Here is a 24,714-nt window from a genome sequence, read left to right on the forward strand (position 1 = left end):
CATTTTCAAAAAGAACAATAAGTGTTTTATCCAGGGTAATCTGTAACAGATCCAACTAGTATGAATATATCACATGCTGCGAGGTGGTAGGAATATCAGATTCCTCCAGATATAGCTCAAGAAATCTACCAGCTGTTCTCATCATTTGATATTAAAACTTCCCCTGAACAGATGAATGACCTTCTTCAAAATGCATGACGCAACATGGATATATTTCATCATGGGGCCACTTCACATCCTGAATTATTCTGTGATGTCACAACAAAAGTCATCAATCCAATATTATTCTTTAAGAGCTTGACGATGCAGCGAATCTGCATAAATGTGCCTCAGACACTCCAAGGAGTCGGCGATAATCATTTCTTGAATTGTTCCTTGGTAAAAACAAAGATGTCGATGCTGCAACTGATGCAAAACTGATCTGTGTTTTAAGATAACTGTAAACTACATGTAAATCCCTTAGTGCATGTGTCAAGGCTTCGAGAGTGAGAAAAACAGGTGAGGAAGTGAGCATGCACCAAAGGAAGGAAGAAACCATACAAAGATTAAAGACAGTTTAATGGCACTTTGGTGAATAATACAGAAAGTGCACTTTGAACAGAGAAAGCAACAATGAAAAGAAAGAAAGAAAGAAAGAAAACACAAAAAGAAACTAAAGCAGCCTTGTACCAAAATCTATTTCAGAGCATTCCAAAGCCTTTCAATGATCATTTATATCATTCATCTGTCCATATAACCATGTCACAAATCTACAAGAGAATTGTCAATATATAAATATATTAGTGTTAGGTGAAAAGAATACTTTAAAGCAACACAAAACAAAGTTGCGCCTTCCACTGGCTTAAGTTGAAATTTAAGACGACACTCTGGACCTCGCTACTCCCTCTCATGAGGCAGTTTACTTTTAGTGCTTAACATGATGCAACAGGTGGTAAAAGCTTTAAATAAAACCAGCCCACTTCATTTGGTGATTTGGAGAAGGACACTGAGCTACAAATGGTTTTTAAACCAAACTCTTTAGATTTGAGCAAACACCATGAGAAAAGTGATCATACAAACCTTAGAAAAGGGTCTTAAAGTCAAATGATAAAAATTCTTGTAAATTACATTCCTAAAATGGGGATGACCCTTAATTTATTTTATCAATTACATCATTACTGTTGTAAAAAATATTGAAACATGTTTCATTTTTCTTTTTTCCTTATAGTTTTTCAAGTAAGTTGTTAATTTTACAATCCAACTTCAACTTGACCTTAAATTTCCCACTGCAGGATCAATAAAGTCACTCTATTCTACTCTACTCTACCTTTTCACTCTCGTGTACCATTTATATCGTTGTTTTCCGTACTCTTTCCGTCATTCTTTATTTTACCCTACATTCATATATTATCATCAATATTCTTTTTTCACAGCTTTGTAACATTTGCATAGAACTATAGATCATTTTTTCTTCTCTTATACTTCTTCTTTAGACTAGTAAACCATCCCCAGTCGTTAACAACAATACCAAAATCTGACTTTAAAAAAACAAAAACAAACTGCATATGAGCTCAAATAGCTCCACTCTGCAGTGGGTGACTTCAGCACAAACTTTTTGATTTTAAGGAGAGATCAAACACCCTATGATTCTATGAGAATCACTCTTTCTCAACAGCCGCAGGCTTCCACACCTGAGCCGAGCTCTTTTTAGCTGTGAATTTAGGCTTAGGAGCGGAAGCCACTGTGTTGCCCCCAGATGAAGATTCAGGTCGAGCAGCCACAGGGAAACTGGGAGCAATAAAGCTACTACATAGTTGTGGCTGCTGGTAAGGTGCAGAAGGAGCTGCGAGATAGGGAGGGCTATTGGCTGGCTGGTAGGAAGCATTTGGAGACTGAGGGGTTTGGGGATGATAAGCAGGTGGTGCATTTGAAGACTGAGGGGTTTGGGGATGATAAGCAGGTGGTGAAATTTGTTGATACTGTTGGTTATATGCTTGCTGGTAAGAAGCAGTAGGTTGTTGATAAGGGTTAGCTGGAGGATAAACATTAGCTTGTTGATTGTGCCCATTTTGCACCATTGGTTGCATGGGCATATCGTAGTATTGCTGAGGGCATGGCCCACTAAATGGTCCAGATTGTTGGACCACACCCATTTGCTCATATTGAATTGAATGGTTATCGCAAGGTGGATCAGCAGGTGGGCAGGGCTTAGGGGGTTTTACAGGCTCCGGGCCAAAAATAAAGAGTGATGAATTTAGCTGATAGGGTTGATGCTTCATAACATCTACAACACTGAGAGGTTTGGGAGCCGGAGTCTGCTTCTCTTTGTCTTTTTTCTTTGCTTTGGTAGAGGGGCTAGTGGAAGGAAGATGTTTTGTTGCTGCTGGGGGATAAGAAGGGGACTGAATGGGGTTATATGACCTGGAGGGTGGAGCACGTACATTGGGAGTGTATTTCCACTCGTTTGGTAACGAAGCAGCTGGTGATGTTGATCGGCTTGCCTTGTTGGCTTCCACAGTCTCTGAGTCAACCACAAACTTCTCCATACGAGACTGCCTCTTGGCAAACATATCAGCTCCTTTCCCTCTGACAACTGGCATTTGGAGAGCAGCGCTTGATGATGACGGGTTCAAGACGGTGGCCATTGGGTTTATTGGTGATGAAGAGTGCATCCGTTGCGGTGGTAGAGGAGGGATTCGGTTTTGTGGGGAAAATTTTGGAGTGTGCCATGGTTTAGGTGAAGGTCGTGTGTTTGTAGTTGACAAAGAAACTGTTTCTGTTGATTGGCGTGATTGTGGTGCCCAGGGATTCACAGGTGCTTGAGGCTGTGTCTCAGCTGGAGACCAAGCATTCATTGGTGGCTGTGGTGGAGTGTTTGGAGGGCGCTGTTGCCATTGTGGCTGAGGTACGGTCTGGGATGGCACTGGTTGAGTCCAAGGTGGTTGACTTGAAGCTGGACTTTGCCCCTGGGGGAATGAATGATGTTCTGGTGGAGGCTGCGCCCATTGGGTTTGGGACTGAGCCTGAGGAGGTACTGGTGCCCAGGGATTCAAATTGGCTTGAGGTTGTACTGGAGACTGTGTATGTCCTTGCATCCATGGTGGCTGGGTTTGAGCTTGAGGTTGTGGAGGTGCCCAAGTGGCCATTGAAGGTTGCTGTTGCTGTTGAGGCTGTGCAGGCACCCAAGGCGGCTGAGGTTGACTTGATGTTTGTGTATGTGGCCATGTTTGTTGTAAATCCTGATGTGTTTGCTGAGCCCAGGATGGCTGGTGTTGGGTCTCCTGTTGGACAGGTTGAATCCAAGGAGGTTGTGCTTGGGGAGGTTTCTCGATTTGTTGCACCCATGGGTGTTGTTGTTGATTGTCTACTTGCAATGGCTGTGGCCCAAGATTTTGACGTGGTGAATGCACTGATTCCTGGGGTTGACCCCAGGAAGGCTGTATCATCTGTGAGTGAGGCTGCTCATTAGGGTGTGCCCAAGGTGGCTGAACTTGTGATTGAGGTTGTGTTTGCCCATGATACTGAGCCCAGGGTTCCTTAACACTAGTGTGGGTTTGCTCATGATCCTGAGTCCAGGATTGTTGATTTTTAGAGTTCCAGGTTGTTGAAGATGCCTGAAGTTGTGCTTGGTTTTGAGTATACTGACATGTCACCCACGGGAGCTGTTGTGGAGCCTGGCTTTGGGGTTGCTCTGTTTGCACTGGAGCTTGTTGCCAAGAAGATGGTGGCTGTTGTTCTTGTGTTTGTGCAGAACCCCAGTTAGGCACTGGAGCAGGGTCATTTTGCAATTTTGAATCAGCATGGCCCCTTGCCTCCTGTGATGCTACTTGTAGAAACTGCTGTTGAGATTCTGCCTGTTGGTGAGCCCATGTTTGCTGCTCTGCTGTAGTTGTGCTGGCAGGAATCTCTTGGGTTGCAGGAGGGGGAGAGGGCTCGGGGGCAGAGGCAGGGGCAGGGGCAGGTGCAGCTGGAGCTGGCTCTAGATCTGGGCCAGGGATATTCTCTGTGGTGGAGACTACAGCAGGTGTGGGAAGATTATTTTCAGCACACTGAGGCATGTCCTGGTTAGTTGCTTCTGACTGTAGGGACGGGGACCAAGGAGGACAGTTGGGGTTTATTGCAGGCTTTGGGGCAACTGGAGGAGGAATTTTATGTTTACCATGTGACTGAAGGAAATTACAAGCCTCAGCCCCAAGGCTAAGGTAGTCTTCTTCAGGTCCAGACTCACAACCCAACTTTTTATTACTTCTGTTGAGGAGGTTCAGCAATTCTGGGTTTGGGGACATTTTTGGAGCTTCTTTAAATGTGAACATGGGCTTGCCCGTGTTCTTCTTCCTTGTGTCCATCAAAAAGCCTGTTTTAATAGCAGGAGTGGAAATACGCTCATCACGGGAAGCTATCTGCTCTCCTTGTCCCATAGATTCTTGATTGGTCCCACTCATTACATGGGAAAAGGGGGTGGATGCAATATTTTCAGCGTAGAAAGGTTTGGCACTGCGATTACTGTAGGAACTTTGCATTTCAGTGGTTTGGTGTTGGACAGCACTATTGTTGACATTTGTTGAATAGTGCTGCATTTGCTGTTGATATTCTTGTTGCTGCTGATACATTTGTTGTTGCTGTAGTTGTTGTTGCTGCTGCTGTTGTTGGTACTGACTTTGGTTATATTGTTCCTGCTGATATTGTTGATATTGTTGTTCTTGCTGCTGGTGATAGTTCTGTTGTTGCTCAAAGTACTGCCGTTCCTGGTGTTGTTGGTACTGCTGTTGGCTTTTTTGGTGCACATTAATGTCCATGTAGCCATGTCTTTCTGCTGTGGACTGCATGTAAGAGCGTTCCACTGTCTTCTTTTCAGTTTCCTGCACACTTTCCACAGGGATTCCTTGGCGCCGGAGCTCCTCGTGCTCTGCAGCAATCTCATCCATTCTTTGACGCCGTTGCGCAAACATTAATGCACCTTTGCCTTTGGTTTCTGGCAAAGATTCCATCTCTGTTTGGTTTTCTAAGTTTCTTGTAATTTCAAGGAGACCCTTGTCCCAGTTTGAGGCTACAACACCTTTGCTACTGTTGGCGTCAGAGAGAAAATGTTTCTCGATTTCAGAATTGTTCCCAGCAATGAGGGTAAATTTAACAGTGTCAATTTCTTGTTTCTCGTCTCCACTTTCCTCGTCTTCTGTATCGCTGTACTCTTGTTCGTCTTCTCCAGTGCCGAAGCTCACGAGCGTGTATTTCTTGGCCCTCTGACGGTGCTTCTTGAACATCAACAGCCCTTTGTTATTGAGGTTGGGTGGGGCAGCCGTGAGAAGAAGAGCAATGCGTTTACATTTGGACTTGGCTTCCTTCACCTGCTTCTCAGATAGACTCTCACTGCGTCTGAGTCCTGCACAAAAAAGAATAAGCAGAGGGTCAGTGTGCATTAAAAGCTTAGAGAAAAGGAAATATAACTAAATAGAAAAATATTTATTAAAAAAAAAAAAATGCTTTATAGTTTAAACACAAACCCTATTTGTAAAAAAAAAAAAAGAAAAGAGAGATCAATGGATCTTTAGATCACCGACTTGGTGCTAAATAGAACAATTCAGTTTGTGAAGCTTTGGCAGGTAATTTATGTGTGAGTAAGTTGAACAAAAATGTAATTTAAACAAAATTAAAGGTAAAAAATAAAGTACTTCAATACAATTATTAACATTAACAAATTCTAAATAGATTCAATGCACAAAACTGGAAGTATTAATAACACATAACACATACCAATTTTTCATAAGGATGATCTGAGCATGCATTTCCATTCCACATGTATATACATTGAATTATACTTAAACAGTATGTGTTACTAAATTATCTTTTTTTAATAAAAAAAACAAACAGAAAAAACATAGATGCCAAAGCAGTATGAAGATAAATTTACACGTGTAAATATGATCTGCTATTCAACCAATAAAACATCCACAAATATCACGATCAAAGATACCGCATGCAATATATTTAAAGGAACCAAGTGTCCTTTTCTCTTACTTGACAGGCAGTCCACTCAAAAATAAAAAGATCTACATCTATATATACCGATCTATTTTTTTTTGAAAAATCCATACACACTCTGCATCATAATGCAAGATTAGGACCACATTATAAACAGGCTTTTCAATGTTTCCGCAAGACCAACCTGAAGGTGGAGGGGACGGCAGGAGTGAGCAACAGACTCACTTTTTTAGCTCAGTTAAAGCACTCGGTTTGAAAGGATCAGGTAACGTTCTGAGAGAACCACATGCTGGTGTCTGTCAAAGGGCCACCTCTTTCTGCAAGCATCATCAGCAGGCTGGAGTTATATTTATGTGTCCGGCACAGCTTTGACGCCTCAATATCTCCACTTACTATTATACCTCTTCACTAGGATGTTATTAGATGTATATAGTTTCCTATTCATGCATGTTATTTGGTTTGTTGCTGTTTTTTTAGCTAACGGATCAGCAATGTAGGGCCCTTACTAAAAACAATCTGGTCATGACATTATTCAGATTAACCTGGATGTAATAGCTTTTATTAACACCCTAATCTAACCTCCACACGAACACACTTGGCATCAGACCATGAAATATACACATGTGAGCAAAAGCCACGTGGTGAAGATCTTTAATCACTTACTAAGATACAATACTACCTAAAAGGTGCCACAATGAAGAAATTGTATTTATACAGAGAAAAAATGTACACCCATTAAACCCCAAACCAAATTGATCAGGAGGTACTCACTGGCATGCCTTGCATGATGCTTGTTGGGTTTGTCCGGATCCCCCTCAGAATCAGAGTCCTGCTCTTCTGCTTGTGGCCCCTCCTCTGAAGGGACTTCAAAAGAGACGGTAAAAGACCTTGGAGGACCCTCACACTGCCCTCCTCCTTCTCCTTCACTTTGGGATCCACCACTTTCAATGCCCCTCCCTGGTCCTGGGGCGACAGCGGAGCTGACCACCACTCCATGTTGGCCAAGCGGCTCTCTGACACTAGATGGTACGTATTGCGATGCGGTTGTGACATGGATCGTCCCACCAACCTTTTCCCCTTCGATCCCATGAGCACTCCCAAGGGAGGCGCATCCAACGTCGTCCAGCGTCTGCTCGGTAAGAGACACCTGGACCTCCACCATTGCCCCCGGGGACAAGCATCTCTGTGTTTGCTTGTCATTCTCCTGAAACACAAGTTCCTGACAATTGTTGTTGTCGTGAAGCTGTGTCCAAATAAGCTTAGGGTTGCCGTCTTCATGGCAGGTCTCATCCAGGGAGTCAGATTTGTAAAGTTTCCTCTGGATCTGGGAGCTTTGCTTTGACGGGAGAATGCGGAGGGTGGTGCTCTCCACAAATTCAACAGACGAGGCACCCTCACCTCTTGACTGCTCGGGTTGGATGGAGTGAAATCTTTTAGAGCAGAGAAAGAGAGAGAAACATTAGCATGGGGATGGGGATTTTTAAAACTGTTGTATTCATTTATTTCAAGCTAAAAAAAAAAAAAACACAAAACAGGATGTCCAAAAAATGTTATGCAGATCAAGTCTGTATCTGGCTCTTGAAACTAGATGCCAAACAAAACATAAATGCACAAAATGGAGTGGGATGGGATTAATTACTGATATTATTCATAGTGAATGGAATATAATTATTTTGATTTCTATCCCTCTAAATAATGATAGTTGAGAATTAGTTTAAATGAATTTAGTTAAAGCCCAATAAAGTGATAGCATGGCCAAAGAATACCACTTTAGAAAACTAAATGACATTTCACTAAAAGGCATTACCAAAGATTTCATTTAAAACACTGACACATTCTACAACAGGGTTCACCAACCTTTCTGAAACGGTGAGCGACTTCATAGGTACAGCATAATCCAAAGGGCTACCGGTTAGAAAATATCTTCTTAATTACAACATTTTCACTGTTTCATGGAATGATAATAAGGAAGGCTAGCTGTAACTTAAAAATGCAAGAAATGTTGAGATTTCTTTGCGTTTTTTAAAATAATATTTTAACATACCACAGACCAGACACCGGATGTGCAACATTTGTCACAATGTTTCGGTGAAATTAAACATTTAAAGATGGTTAATTTAATACTAAAACTTTAACACATGCAGCAGTATTTATCATTTAATACTACTAAGTACTAACTACATCTGTTATATGTATTTATCTTAGTGAGTTTGAATCCTGGAAAGTAAATCAGATTTTAGATGGAGCTCATTGGTGACTAGAGCTCCTGAGGGCCCCTCACATGGTCCATGCGGGCTACCTGGGGCCCACGGGCACCGTGTTGGTGACGAATGGTCTACAAAATTCTCATCTAACAAACAGCAAGTGTAAAAACCATCAATTAGTGATAAGCTTCTGTAGAAATTGTAATGAAGTCATTTTTGTACTACTAAAGATTTTAAAGGTCAAAGCACATCAATCCCTAAAACAGACATTTGATCTACAAAGGTCAGGGTGCTGAAGTGGAAAGCAATCATGAAACAAGTCGCCCAAATGAGAGTGTTGAAATTATGATGGGCTTGGGTTACCAACTCGAAAAAAAAAAAAGAAATGATAAATATGGAGTCAACTACAGTAAATTCTTAGTCTAATGGAGTATCTAATTTGGCCCACAGGAGAAAATAAAAATGACTGTGAGCCGATGTCGCATGGCAGTCATTTTTAATGTGAAACTGTTGAAAAAACTCAAAATTCTTACAAAAAAACTTAAATTATTCTATAATACATCTCTTAATTAAACAGAATTTTGTCACAAAATCAAAAAAAAAATTAATTAAAGATCCTGTTGGGACTGATAATTATCACTTATTGCTTGGATATTGTCGGTTGCTTACATATTCTGTATTTTATGTATACGTAGAAGTGCAAACTCGGGCACAATATTGTTGAAATTACTGGTTTTCCCAAACAAAATCTGTGGCCCACTTGAGATCAAACGGTTCCATATTTGGCCCCTGAACTAAAATGAGTTTGACGCACCTGGACTAGACGCTTACTTTCCCTAATGTATTTTAATAAGTATGCATTTTAAATTAAATTTAAATAAGCCTCTATATGTGAGGAAATGTCTTTGTAATAGACCAGCGTTACCAGCTGAGCAATGGAGCAGCTGCATGCCAATCAGACACAGAAATGAAGGTCAGCATGGCTGACACACATTACTTTACTTTAACTAGACACAGGCACACACCGACACAAAGGCGTTGTCGTTCAGTGTGCTATGCAAAATGACACTGCTCATAAATCTGCATGCTATCTAAATGCTAATACAATGGTGCAATAATCCTTCTGGACTGTTGTGAACTCCAGGGACCTGAAGTACCAAATGGCTTAGCCGTCAAACTGTGAATGTGTGGTAAATTGTCCTCATTGACCTGCGAGACTGAATGTGCAAAGCATGAAAATAGTTTTTTTTTTTTTTTAATGATGTCTTGCATGTATCACTACCTTTTGACGAGTAACTGCAGGCAGGCAATTGATGCGTCAATGAGAGAAAAAGCTTGTGAAACAGTCAGATCAGCGCACGGCTCCCCGTTGATGGACACCAGCTCGTCACCTTCCTGAACTCCAGCGAGGAAGGCGTGGCCGTTCTCCTCCACCTGTGGCAGACAAATGTGTCACAGAAGAAAAGAAAAAAAAAAACATACAATCAGATCGATGTCATTTGCATTGAATATAGAGAAACATCGGGAGCACAGGTCAGAATATTCCAGAAAGGGAAAAGCGCAGATAATTAACACCCACAAGAGTAAGAACTGCCTAGCCCAGGATTGTCAAACTCATTTTAGTTCAGGGGCCAAATATGGACCAGCTTGACGTCGAGTGGGCCGTAGATTTTTGGTGAGGGGAAAAATAGTACTGTAACTAACATTATCATGCCTTAGTTTTTAACATCAGTTCAATTCACTTCAAAAATTCTTGATTTAGTTACCAATTTTTGTGTAATTCAGAGGAATTTTGTGGAATTGTTTGTGAGAAATAGCAAAATTTGTGGAAAAATTGAGAGTAATTTCCAAAATTTGCAAATAAAAACGACTGCATTCATGTGATATAAACTAGAGGTCGACCGATATATCTTCCGGCCGATATATTGGGCTGATATATGGACTTTTTTCAAGATCGGCCAATGGCCGAACATAAAAAGCACTCATTTGGATGTTTGAATATACAAGAAAAAAGTAATAATAATAATAATAATAATAGCATGTGTATGGGAGGTAGAAGCCAATAGGCTTACAAATAAAAAGCCAATATAATAAGATAAGGATAATTGATCAGGCACTATTATATTATGTCCTTATCCTATTACTGTATATCCTTGTGATATACAGTAATAGGATAATTACTCGATACTTAAAGTTAAGAAAGAAGCTTGAAATAGTTTAAACCGACTACTTGCACATTGTACTGTATGTTGTTGTCGAGCTTTACTGCTACTTACTCGTCCTGTACTTTTTGTTTTATTTGGTTGTGTATGGGTATATTTAAAGTTCAATAAATGTTAAGAGTTCTATAGGTGTATTTAATTTAATTCATAAAATCTGCATTTGAAAATCCCATATCGGTCGACCTCTAATATGAACAAAGGAAAAATGCAAGCCCCTTAAAATATTGTGAAGTTGGTGAATTTGAGATATTATCTACAACTGGATTATTTGGTTATTTACACAATTATTCATGTTTTCTCTGTCAGTTGGATGATTTAAAGGGCAGGATGTGGCCCCCGGGCCTTGAGTTTGATACACGTGGCCTAGCAATACCTTCACACAGCCAGGCTTAAGTTTGATAAATCAAAAATAGATCATGTCTTTTAAATGTCAGCTGTTGAGGACAGTAAACAGGAACTTGTCATACAGTCATTTTTACAGAAAGTGTCTTAGTTAGAGCTGCCTCATGATGGCTATAGTTGGCCAAAGCCATCATAAGCACATCATATAGTTAGCTGGAATGTAATAACTCATGTGTAGTAGCTAAAAGCTACCTCTAAAAACATTCAAACTCAATCAATCTTGTGGAAAAAAATTAAATCCAAATCTAAATGTTAAATGTCAGCTTTTATTTTTGATACTTCAGGTGAATTTGCATATTAGCTAAATATTTAGTTTCACCCGTGACATTTAGATTTAACATTTAGATTTGACATACTGTCTGTATTTAACATTTATATTGAGATTCAACATTGAGATTTAGATTTGACATACTGTCTGTATTTAACATTTATATTGAGATTCAACATTTTGATTTAGATTTTACATACTGCCTGTATTTAACATTTATATTGAGATTCAACATTTAGATTTAGATTTTACATACTGTCTGTATTTAACATTTATATTGAAATTTAACATTTAGATTTCGATTTTACATACTGTCTGTATTTAACATTTATATTGAGACTTAACATTTAGATTTCGATTTTACATACTGTCTGTATTTAACATTTATATTGAGATTTAACATTTAGATTGAGATTTAACATTTAGATTGAGATTTAACATTTAGATTGAGATTTAACATTTAGATTTAGATTTTACATTTAAAATTAACATTGAAAAAATTTCACAAATTTCCTAAATATTGCTGTAAATCTGCTGTTTATTTTAGCGCGCGCAACTTTACAATCGGCGCCCCATACATGATGTTTATATTTGAAAAGAGATTATAATAAAATCTTTGTTAATTAAGTACAAGACATTCGTCAACGTTTAAACAAACACTGGGTTTAAGTGGTTTATATTCAAACTGCCAACTCTTTTTGACCAACATTAATAGTATTGCTGCGAGGGGCTATTTTTGTGGGGAATCTTGTAGAAAAAAAATGAAATCCAAGTCAAGCTAAATGTTAAAGATTGTTAACCAATTGCTACAGCTGTTGAACAAAAAACTAAAAATAGAACATCCTGACTGTAGGATGTTCTATTTTTGGGTTGGCTATTACATGTATAGTTTTAAGATGGCCTACGTGGATCAATGAACCCCATCCAAACAGTGCCGGTATGGTTTTTCACTCCAGTGCATTTTGCTAATTTTCTGTGGAGTTAATCAGGGGGTGTTTTGGCAAATGTCAAAAAGAAGGTCAGCCGTAATTATTGCTTTGGAACGCTGTGCATAGACCTGACATTTACTCAATCATTCTGGAATTATTTGTGACTTTCTAGTCGATTTCTGTGAGTTGGAAGTACCACCACCATTCCATGATTATAGGGCACCGATTGTAAAGTGGCACATGCTAAAATAAACAGCAACGTTTTGTAACATTTAGCAACAAATGTCAAAAAACTTATGTTGTGGTGGTTTTGAATGGAATGAGACGGAGTCAAGTTGTAGGGTTTACTGGTCAGATGCGGACACAGGGTTTATTTGGTCAGAGGGTTTTTTTTTTTAGGCAGACCGGTCTGGGATTTCGAGGTTTCCCAATTAATATGTAGTTGTTCTGTGCTCTCAGGTTTTTTGCTGCTCATAGCAATAAGCATAACAATGACAGAGTCTACGAGAAGAAACCTTGGCAAATGTTATCAGTGATATTATTAGGGCAATGTGACCAGGAGAGATTCTGGAATCACATATCAATGTATGTGAATTTTTTACGTTACTTTTGACCAGATTTTCAGCAATATTTGTGAAATTTGTGATTTTTTTTAAAAATATGTCAACGTGAAATCTAAATGTGAATATGAAATCGATATGTAAATGTTAAATCGAAATGTTACATTTAAATATAAATGTTAAATCGAAATGTTACATTTAAATATAAATGTTAAATCGAAATGTTACATTTAAATATAAATGTTAAATTGAAATGTTACATTTAAATATAAATGTTAAATCGAAATGTTACATTTAAATATAAATGTTAAATCGAAATGTGACATTTAAATATAAATGTTAAATCGAAATGTTACATTTAAATATAAATGTTAAATCTACATGCTAATAAATCTTAAATCTTAAATCTAAATCCAAATGTTTAATCTAAATGGTTAAATATTGAATCTAAATGTTAAATGTCAAACCTAAACATAAATGTTAAATCTGAATGTTAAATGTGAGCTTTTAGTTTTGGTACTTCGGGTGACTTTGCACATTAGCTCAATATTTAGTGTCACCCGTGACATTTAGATTCAACATTTAGATTTAGATTTTACTGTCTGTATTTAACATTGATATTGTCATTTGACATTTAGATTTAACAATGATATTGAATTTTAACGAGAAAAAAAATATCACAAATATTGCTGTAAATCTGGTCAAAAGTGACTTACATTTTTTTAAACGCGTTTTTTTTTTTTTTTGCTAAATGCTGAAAAAAGTTCCTGTTTATTTTAGCATGTGTAACTTTACAATTGGCGCCACGAACATGATGTCTATATTTGAAAAGTGATCATAATAAAATCTTTGTACATTAAGTACAAAACATTCTTCAACGTTTAAACAAACACTGGGTTTGAGGTATTTTATATTCAAACTGCCAACTCTTTTTGACCAACATTAATAGTGTTGCTGCGAGGGGCTATTTTTGTGGGGACCCATTTAAAGGGCACTGATCTGCACAGTTGTAACAATTGACTGATGGTTTAATTTCATGTAATTGGTCCCTGAAGCTTGTAAATGGGTCATTAATAGGAGAATTTAATAAGACAAAATATCCCATAAATTCAGCACAAAAGGCCACTTATACAGCCCCAGGGGAAGAATTAATACTTTGGAAGAACGCAATTAGATAATATGCACTCATGAAAAGTGTGAAAATGTTGTGTAACTGTTACTAATAGTAAACAGCCTCGGGAAAATAAGCTCTGCAGTGCAGTGTATAACATGAAACAATTCCAGTGACTTTAAAACCTCTGTGTGTCTTTTTGTCCACGTGTGTGAGACCAGCCTAATTATTAGAATGTTTCGTATTTAATGTATATTTTATGTCCTACACATCAGCTATTTGTCTTCCAGAAATTACAAAGTAGTGGAATTTTGGTCCTGAAGGTGAAAAGCCATTCACGTGGATACAATCTATGGAAAAATTATTTTGCAACGATCTTGTAGCGCAGAGATGGGGACGTTTTTATCACAGCTGGGCCACAAAATGAGACTGTCAGATCCGAATGGCCAAGTTACGAACATTCATGTCAGCGTTTAGAATAATGAATATTCTGAGCATCGATACAAGAAAAATAAAAAACAAAGGGTTTGTGTGTTTTTGTGGTCATTTTTGTATATTTTTGACGTTGCTTTACGTGTTTTTCAGTTATTTTTGTCATTTTTTGTGTTTTTGGACTCTTTTTGTGTATTTTTGTTGTCAATTTATGTTTCTTTGTTCAATTCATTCAAACTTTACTTATATGGCAAAAATTACAACAGTAGTCATCTCAATGTCAAACTTATTATTTTTGTTGTTGTGTTGTACTGTTTCGGGAGTCAATTTGTGCATTGACGTCGTCTTTTTATGTATTTTGTTGTGGTTTAGTACAGTTTTCTGTCATTCCATGTACTTTTGTTGTTGTTGTGTATGCTTTGCTCTCATTTTCGAGTCAATTTGTGTTGTAGGAGTCATTTTTTGTTTTATTTTCTATGCTTTTTCAGTTACTTTTTTGTTTTTTTGTGGTCGCCAATTTTTTTTTTGGCGTAACTATTGGCATGTTGTGTGTTTTTCGGTCATTTTGTGCGTTTACATTAGAGGGCCACACGTAATTACACCGTGGACTGCATGAGGCCCACGGGCCGGCAGTTGCCCATGTCGACTGTGGTGCATCGGCCCCATCATTTTTGTGCAATACAACACAGAATTGGTAAAAATGTTAGGTCCTTCTTGTGAATTGTTTGATTCAACAGTAAAAACATAGTGTAGACCTTGCTTAAACAACATTGGAAAATGCCATGATTTTGAAGGGTTTCATGAAGAAAACAGCTACAATAAATGTTTTTGCTTTTTTTTTTTAAACTTTTTTTTTGGTCCTCGAACGCTGTAGTGATCCCTTCAATGAAAAATCAAAAAGTCTAACTCCACACTTGTATTTGAAAGACTCGCAACAACGCTTTTTTCCACTAGATGGCAACATTTGTGTATCATTTATGAATGAAGGAAGATGAGCTCATGCAGACAGATACAGCTTCTGCTTCTTCTTCTTCTTCTTCTTCTTCTTCTTTTTTGTAATTACTTTTCCTTTACATCTCTTGTAATTGAACTACACTACACCACAGTGTACTGCATGTGATAAAACAACTGACATCACTATTTACAAATTGAAAACATAAGGATAAGTCTAACAAAAGTCACATTTAAAGCAGTAAACAAGTGTAAATACATTTTACAAGTTACACTATAGAGTTGAATACTCAGATAAAGCTCCCCAGACACAGTGTTTGCTTCGGTTTTAAGAGTCAACAGTGTGTAAACAGGCCCAAAAAGGCAGTGGGGACTCACTCGGGGGAGTTTAACGTTTTGTCTGGAATGCCACAGCAACTAACAATATAACATTAAGGAGGGGAACTGTCCCTCATCATCCCAGAAAAACACAGCTCCAGCATTTTCACACATGTAATTTGTTCTAAAATTAAATAGATGCCTTATATAGCCATGAGTAGACAATGTTGTCAATAATAAATCTTAATCAAATTGTGCTGACAACCTAGGCAGCCTATTTTCAAATTATGTATTTATGAGCTTACACATAAGGGAAAATCCCTGCGAGTGGGACTGCTTTTTTTTTCTTAGAAAGAATGGCTGGGGGGGCATTTCCTGTCTTTCACAGCTTTGAGCAATTATGTTTTTACATTTGAGAAATACTTTCCAGCTGCCTTACAGGTAAGATGTGTTGCATTCTGTTTTAGCAAAGATTTTTTTTACAAAAACGTACAAACGCAATATGGTTTAATCCAGTGGTTCTCAACCTTTTCAGTCTACAACCCCCAAAATAAAGTTGCCAGAAACCGGGAACCCCCACTGTACCCGAAGGAGGTTGAACACAGTCATTAACATTGAACAACAATCATGTGGAGACAGGGTCATCTATAAGGGGGAATAAACGGGAGAGATTTTTAGGGTCCATCCATAAAGTCAGCAAAATGATGGTCCATTGTTCTATGAATCTGTGATAACCACATTTATTTATTTATCTGAATAATATCCACTGTTATCCAAGAAGTTTGTTATTATTTGTGCCCCAGCATATTATAATCTCAAAGATTTAAATTGATGTTTTAATCTGAAATAAAATGGTGAAATGGGATTTTTTCTTACAAATTTTATATTTTGATAGCACTTCAAGATGACTTTTGCTGTAATTTGTGCTCAATAAACAAAGTTCAATTGAATGAAATATCTATTTACTTCATTTATCAACACTGAATGTATACATCATCATGTGAACGGTTGCCGTGGCTGCAAGAGTAAAAATGAACCAAACAACAATCATAGCTTCTCTTAGTGCTAGTGATAGGGTTGGACAAACTCTCTCACTGATCTGAGCATTTAGAAGTTAAACAAACAGTATTTGTGTATTTTAAAAGCTGAAATTCTGACGAGAAGTGGCTGCTACAGACAAGAGACTTTGCCAATCTTCCAAATTATACATATTATCATTTGAAAGTAATTTTTACTACTTTTAATATTATTGAACATTTCATTCCTTGAAAAAAACAGTTAAATATTTAATGGGGATTATACTGTTTTGAACAATTTTGTGTGTACACAAAATACATAAAATAAGGGTGTTTTCACAGAATAGATGTGTAGATGTGATATAGCAGGATAACATTACAGTGTCAATATTGGAACAATTCGTTTAAACTCGTAAATAATGGCTCTGACAAAACGTGAATGTGGTTAAATAGGCAAAAAAAATAAATAAATAAGCATGAAATATGGTGAAAATAGGTTAAAAGTGGCAATAATTGGTCAACATATGAGACATTAGGTGGTAAAAGTGGTGGAAAGGGTTTATAAGTGCCGAAAATGTCTTGAAAGTGGAAAAGCATTGAAAATTGATTGAGAAGTGGCAGAAATTAGAGTAATGAAGTCAAAATGGAGTAAAAGGAGCAAAAATGTGGCAAGAAAAAGTGATGAAAATAGGTAAAAATATGGCGAGTTTGGTGTAGTTGCAGAAAAATGTAAAAAAAAAAATAAGCAAAAATTGACTCAAATTGTTAAAAAAAATATATATATATATATATATATATATCCTAGTTTCTTGAATGCATCTGGCGACCCCTCTCCAGTGTCTTGCGAGCCCAAATGGGGTCCTGACCCCAAGGTTGCAAACACCTGGTTTAATCATTTTGAACTTTTCCACAATGCTTTTGGATTTACTTACTTTGATAAGAAAATGAGTGCGGTTTTTGGTCTAGAGAGATAGAGCAATGCTCTACGTTTGGGCAACGCCATCCTTCAGTTAGAAAAAACACTTTTCTTAAACATACAATGAACATTAAAAGATGTTAAAATAGAAAAAAAAACAATTACTTTGCCAACTGTAGTCTCAATTTAAACTCAAAGGCTCCATTTGAAGCAAGAGAAATAGTTTTATTTTCCACTTGCTAACTGTCTTACGTCATTACAACACCTGAAATAATACTTTTTTTTTTACATCCCTAGTGTATAAATTTCAACATTATGACAACATGGTCTCCAACGTTTTACGACTGAAACTATTGCAAACTTAGCTTTATCTTATTTACATAATGTGAAACAGAAATGATGGTAACAAGAGCAATCAGCCTCTGAGCTCATTGCCACCTCAACGCCACATGAAGAGGATTTTCTGAGAAACACAAGAAGAAATAGAGCCAATGACGACTTTGTTTAGTGCATACAAAAGTAAAATTAGCGGGAAATAATCTGGGTGACTGGTTCAGATTGTTGTAAGAAATATATGTAGAACTGGAGGCTTTGCAGGGACATTACAATGACTATTTCTCTGTTGCCAGTTATGTTTTATGCAAAAAAAAAAAGACATGCCTCCATTATTAGATCTAGATATGAGAAGTTTTAAAATACAAAAACAACTAGAAAAGAAACATTCTATGATGTTCGATCCATAGAATGTTCATGTTTCTGTTAGGGAGGCTTGCAGTGTGCAGTTTCTGTGACTTTAAAAAAAAAAAAAAATAGTTAAATGACCTCATCCACTTTGTACTCAAGCCAGGACCCAAAAAAAGTGGAGACAAATACAACCTTCCTTATATGGAGAGAACCTCTTAAGAGTGGATGCCCCTGTGGTCTGAAACTGTAGTTGCTTGTCAGAATCCTGAACAATCACTTTTTCTCTCATGAAACTAAACACAGTTCCACAACTTTCAACAGAAGCTTTAAGGAAAAAAAACACATTTTTCTAACCTAAACCCTGGGATGATGTAGTGTAAAAGCATTTGTCTCAATCTCTGGTATGTGGGCTTTTTGTAAAACCCACAGATTTGCCTTTTCTGTGTTAGAACTACCAGAGTTTGAAGGTATGCTGAGGGTTATGCCTTCCAGATGAGGTAGGCCTATGAACCTCACATCTGGATGCAAACAGCTGCTTCAATGTAATAGGCACAGGCTACAAATGTAACACATTATGGAGAACATTATGGAGGCATGAGCACTGTAAACAGCTAAATTGCGTCTGAAATTACACAAATAAATGTCTTATAGCAATTGTTAAAATACTTAATGTTTGACAGTAGCTTAACCACATAATTAAGGTTTAATTTTTTTTTTACAAAATGCATTGCCGAAAGAGCTAATAATCAGCAAATTATCTATAAATCATTACCTATGCCTACTTTAACCCTCCTATTGTCCTCAAATATTACACATTTCACCCTTGGGGTCAATCTGACCCCTTGAAAATTTGACTCCAGTAAATTGTTGACCAAGTTCATGCGTCAGGCACTTTGTTTATTGGTTAAACACAAAAATAACCCCTTGATAATGAAACCATGACCTGTTCTCTAGCGCCACCATCAGGCCAAACTTTTAAATTAGAATGAATTTATCTTGAATAGTTTTCATCCAAATCTTAACTCAAATTTACTGACAACATTAATTACCACTAAAGTATGAACCCTATTGGTTGTGGTGATGATATGACCTTTCCTGCAGTGCCACCATCAGGTCAAACTTTCAGTTTTAGTGTGGAAACCCCCCTTTCCTCTCAGAAACATATTTATTTACTTATTTTTATTGAACATATTTGGAGTTATTTACTATAAAATCTTTTGTCTCAGACACATCCTCCTCTACATCACTTTCACTGTGAAAGAGCTGTTCCATGTCATGTATCAACTCAAAAGTATCAAGTCTGCACCTTGCAACAAATGAGGAAAAGTCATGAAAAAAAAATAACTAAATAAATTATATTTTGAATGACTAGAGCAGTGTCCGTAGGAAGTATGTATTGCTGTAGAAAAGTGGAAGGTTAAGTAGATTCTTCATGGATGGTCAAATGAGGTTGTGTTTGAAGGTGGGACGTCAGGGACATTCAGGTTTGTCCTGTAGGGAGTTGAACCCCATCTATTCTGATTCCAGTTTGTTGTCCTCGCGGATCCAGATCTCCTCAGACCAGAACAGACTCGGTCCGGACTCGTTTAGTGTCATTAATCCACAACAGTCAGTTTAGATGCACACGGAATTTGATAAATGTGATGATGTCATCACTGTAAAGGTAGGACCAATGTTCCAATGTTCTAACTGATGACATCATCACTGTAGAGCTAGGACTGATGTCACTCTAGAGCAGTGCTTCCCCAAACTGGGGTACGTGTATCCCACGTTACGGGTACATGAGCTCATTGCAGGGGGTACTTGTTGGGAAATGTTCCTAGTTTCTTTTTAGGCTCTTTTTTTTTTGGCGCAAATTCACCACAAATTACCAGTAATATTGCTCAATAAATTACTATATTTTCTTGTAATTTATTTAAACAGGACTATTTTATTCTGTAGAGGCCATTTTATCACACTTCTGGCAATAGGAGACAATAAATAGCTACATTTTACAAAGGAAACCCTATTTATTTACTATTGAAGTAATCACATATAAGTTGCATGATATATTATTTTCATAGTCTCACATTGCCTCAAACTAACATTGTTTGCAGGCGATACAACCATCCTATGCTCAGGTAAAGACATTAAAACTTGAATAGAGTCAACAAATGAAGAGTTATCAACAATCCAGACATGGTTAGATGTAAATAAATTAGCCCTTAACGTCAACAAAACAAAATTCATCAATTTCGGAAAGAAAAAAATAACAGGACATATAAGACTGAAACTAAACATGGAAATAATAGAACAAGTAAAAGAATATAGGGTACTAGGAGTGTGGATGGACGACAAGCTGACCTGGAAAAAACATATACAAATAGTTAAAAACAAAGTTGCCAAAAGCAGTTACATCCTATGGAAGCTTCAACAAATCCTACATACCAAATCACTTAAAACAATCTATTCTTCACTCATAGCATCACATTTAAATTACTGCTCCGAAATATGGGGAAATAACTACAAAACGTATTTTGAACCATAATTTAAACTACAAAAAAAAGCTATAAGAATTTTACATAAAGCACCACACAACGCACACACAAACGAATTATTTGAGAAGGCAAAATACCTAAAACTGCAAGAAATAATACACTACAACACACAAATACACGCATTTAGGGCTTCATTTAAAAAACTACCACATCAAATACAAAAACGTTTCACATACAATCAAAATTCCTGCGACTTCAGACATAATAATGTGTTCAGACCAGACAGGGTCAAATCGAACGTTGGGAAACATAGTACTGTGTATAGAGCCATGAACCTCTGGAATAACCTTGATGCAGGGACACAACAATCCGTAAATCTGACAAGATTTAAGGAGAAAACACGGAGGACATTCCTACGCGCATACAGGTCCCAACTCAACTCTTCATCGAACAACAGAGTTGGAGGAACGTAAACAACGACTGGAAAAGAAAGCCCGAGGAGATACGGATGAAAAGGACAGTGAGGAGGAGAAACGACAGGAACAATGACTGCAGACGAGAACACATCACACAAAAAAGGACAAAACATAAATGAAAAGATGAAATTGTGGTATGAAGAAGATAAGAATGTTTGATCTGTGTTCAAACCAGGGGACGGATCTAGATAAGCAAACTGCTTTTTTCCGTCGCCCTTTCCGGCATGCAAAAAGACAAAAAAAAAAAAAAAAAAAAAAAAAAAAACGATGATGTGATTTTGCTCAGAATGTCAAAGTGAATTTTTGTGATTGCAACCATGTTGGAAATGAACTGAACAAATAAATAAATAAATAAATAAATAATTTACACTTTGCACACATTGTTTTGAATTTGTAGATTAATCCTTAGGAAACAAATGTTTGAGACATATTTAGGGGTTTATGAGATCGCGCTGTTCCACATATAAAAAGCATATGAAGACGGTACTTAATTTATGAAGAGGGGGTACACATGATTTGTCAAAAATGCAAAGGGGGTACATGGGACACAAAAGATTGGGAACCACTGCTCTAGAGCAAGGACTGATGACATAATCACTGAGTCCCTCAACTCAGGAAATGGGGCGTGGGGTTAAAGTGTACAAACAAATCCAACATTGCACACCCTTGAAGCAAGCAGCAGCCATGTTGAAAGTCTCAGGTCAATCTGAGCCTGATTCGCAGATATTTGAGGAACACACACAGACACAGACACACAGACAGACAGAGATTACTTACTTTTATAGAGACATAAACACTGAATGGGGTCAAATTGACCCCAAGGATAATAGGAGAGTTAATAGGTTGAAAGCCTATTCCACAATCTCCAGTGGAAATAAAAAAAAACTTAAGTGTACTTTGGTCAAAAAGTTAAAAAATGTACAGTAAATAATTTATTTTAGTAATTAATTTAAAACTAGATACTGCTGCCAGGACTTAATGTGGATCAATTTAAGTCTAGCCACTCGTTCAAGTTAAGGTGAACCTTTTGTTTTCATTGCATTATAAAATTAAAGCACAAAACCGCATGTATAAAAAACACATAAAGGTCACGTTTTGACTACTTGATTGTGGTTCTGTGAACCATTGAGGCAGTGGTGATTATAATGATCTATTGATGCATTTAGACTCTAGAGGCGCTTTGATGTCACAGGAATGTAGCTCAACGAAAACATTTACACATCTACTCTTTGGCCGAGGAGCTGATGAGGAATCTGCACGGCTTCAGTTCTTGTCAACGCGCATTACCATACCATATAAAGAGACTCAGCAGCCTTGAAAGGTAAACGGAACGGCTCAGGGCTTTTTTTAAGCGCACATACAGTATATGGGTCAGCCTGGATGGAATGAATCATATTTTTCTAAGTAGTACGTTTCGGAAAATTGGTTTATTTGTTTTCGTACATTATTTTTTTTTTTTTTACATTTGATATCAGAAACACTTTTGAGGAAGACTTGATGTTAAACAGTAAACTTAAACCTTTACACGCATTTGTCATTTTTGGTAACAATTAAATAGACCGTTCCTAAAAACCTTTATCAATATTTAATGTCACTATATTATTTAGTTGCCATGAATCACTTTTCTCATGGGTGACTTAAAAAAAGCTATTTATTTAGTTTAATTCAGATGAGGAGGCTCAAAAACAGGAGCCCATCAATGCATTGTTGAATGCAGGATTTACTGTTTACATTGCACTGGATTTTTGGTGCAGTTTGCATGTTCTCCCTTGACTGTAAGTTGTTACTTTACCAGCAACAAATACGACAGAATGTGTTTGTGTGCTGCTATGATTATTGTTATTATGTTAGCCCGATTAGGGACTGGTTAAACCACTGTTTTTCAACCTTGGGGTCACCTGGCATTAAAAATGGGGTCGCCTGAAATGTCGAGTAATAATTGTAAAAAAAAAAAAAAAAAAAAAAGAAAGAAAGAAAGAAACATTACTGATTCAAAGAACTCAAAAACTAATTTTAGAAAGAAAAAAAAAAAGTGTCTGGGTTACCAGAAATATATTTGCGATATCAAAAATGTGCACCAACATTCACTATAGTATAAACTGTAACAAATTGGTAAAGTGTTGCATAAATAAAGTTAGTGAGGCGCAAAAATGTGTCCACACCACAGCCTACGTTACAAGCATTAATCTGGCAAGCTCTTTATTCATGTGGATGTTATTTCTAAGGCTATATCTTGATTTCCTGTAGTTTGCATGTATATGTTCCACTCTTAAAGTTAGTTACAGGTCATAATGGTGTTTTTGCTTTCTTGCAGAAGTTGATGTGACTGATAACTGATCACCTCAGCCTCAGTCTCTCTAAGCCTTGACCATATAAGGGTCCCTAGGAATCTCTCACCAAAACAAGCAGAGAACTAAAGCATGCTGTAGCACTCACATTACTATGGAATTATAAAAAAAAATGAAAACACATTTAAACACTTTTCCAGATCTGATTAGAAAATTTTAAAAAGCTGTTTTATCCTCACTTATTATCAGGAAAAAAAAATAAATAAATAAAAATAAAAGATGATTACTGGAGCTTTCATACCTGGGTGACCAGTAAAGGTACATATGTGTCCCCCTCGCCCTCTCTAATGGTGAATCCCCAGGGTGCGCCACCGCGCAGTGTAACGCAGATGTAATCCCCGGTGCCCATGATGATGATGCTGCTGCTGCACACACAGAAAATAGTTTCACTTTACTGCTCAACACTCTTCATCCACGGAAACCCTGGAGCCCAGCCCGCTTTGGGAACGTCATCGCGTCACTGGATCCGCCTGCAGCCTCTATAATAAACCAGTGGTTCTCAGCCTTTTCAGGTTCAACCAAAAAAGGAGGAAAAGGGGGTGAAATGGGATTTTAAAAACCACAGAATTTGGTTAAAAGTTGCAAATGAGAGTGGGCAAAAATGGAGAGATGCTTGAAATTGGCGTAAAAAGTGACAGAAAGTGTGTGTAAGGGTGGTGGTGGTGGTGGTGGTGGTGGGCATTGTGTCATTTAAAAAAAGTAGGAACAATTTTAGTCGAGTTTAAACTGGCAAATAATGACAGTTGAAATTAGTAGAATTTGATAGTTAACGATATTGAAAAATTGTTAGTACGCGGAGTTTAATATAACGCATTTAATATAATGCACAGTACATAATATACAAATGTTTTAAGTGCCATGGAACAAAGTGACTGTACAAAATATATATATTAATTCATGTATTGTTCTTTTAAAAAATACAAGTTATTTTTTAGCACTCTTCTTCTGTTCTTCTTGGCAGTAGCTATCTTTTGCCGTATCAATATACCGAAATTCTATCCGTTCGCAGCGCCCCTATTTGGTCAGTTTAGGTCACGTGACGAAGACTAAACCTTACCCTAAAACTAACGTTAACTCTAAGAATTGCTGCGATATTAGGTTATAACCTAACCCTAACCCTAAGACGCTACGTACGTGTACTTCGGTAATCGTACCAATAACATCGGTGGTTGTCCGTATGGCAACCGTACAAATAGACATTTTCATCCTTCTTCACAATGTAAATGGAGAAGCGACACTGCGCCCAGCAGTTCAAATATGGTACTGCAGCAAAAAGGAAGCAGAAATCGGCCGCCGGGCCTTGTTTTTATCAGTGCAAATTTTTGTCGTCAACATTATCAATTGTGTGACTAATCATTTTTTGCATTATTGTATATGTTACACACATTGTGGTTGGCTTGAACCTCGAGACGGTCTATATATTTCATTCTCGTTTTTCTTTT

The 24,714-nt window shown here is 37.3% G+C and overlaps 1 protein-coding gene across 1 annotated transcript; it reads right to left on the minus strand.

Moving 5' to 3' along the window:
• Positions 1-540: 540 nt before the first annotated feature.
• On the minus strand, positions 541-23,639 carry synpo2a (synaptopodin 2a). The gene is made up of 4 exons (XM_028474406.1): positions 23,514-23,639; positions 9,445-9,596; positions 6,730-7,388; positions 541-5,359 (listed from the first exon to the last, which is right to left on the minus strand). Exons 1-4 carry the CDS (start codon positions 23,619-23,621, stop codon positions 1,638-1,640), a joined length of 4,641 nt encoding a protein of 1,546 aa, XP_028330207.1. The 5' UTR covers positions 23,622-23,639; the 3' UTR covers positions 541-1,637.
• Positions 23,640-24,714: the final 1,075 nt, after the last annotated feature.

This window comes from Gouania willdenowi, chromosome 18, assembly GCF_900634775.1.
Source record: "Gouania willdenowi chromosome 18, fGouWil2.1, whole genome shotgun sequence".
Lineage (NCBI taxonomy): Eukaryota > Metazoa > Chordata > Actinopteri > Blenniiformes > Gobiesocidae > Gouania > Gouania willdenowi.

Excerpts from the sequence above, each read along its gene's own strand:
- synpo2a (XM_028474406.1), bottom strand. The coding sequence starts at position 23,621 with ATGGGCACCGGGGATTACATCTGCGTTACACTGCGCGGTGGCGCACCC. Across the intron at positions 7,389-9,444 it reads CTGCAGTTACTCGTCAAAAG|ATTTCACTCCATCCAACCCG; the intron begins GTAGTGATACAT and ends CTGCTCTAAAAG. Across the intron at positions 5,360-6,729 it reads GCATCATGCAAGGCATGCCA|GACTCAGACGCAGTGAGAGT; the intron begins GTGAGTACCTCC and ends TTTTTTGTGCAG.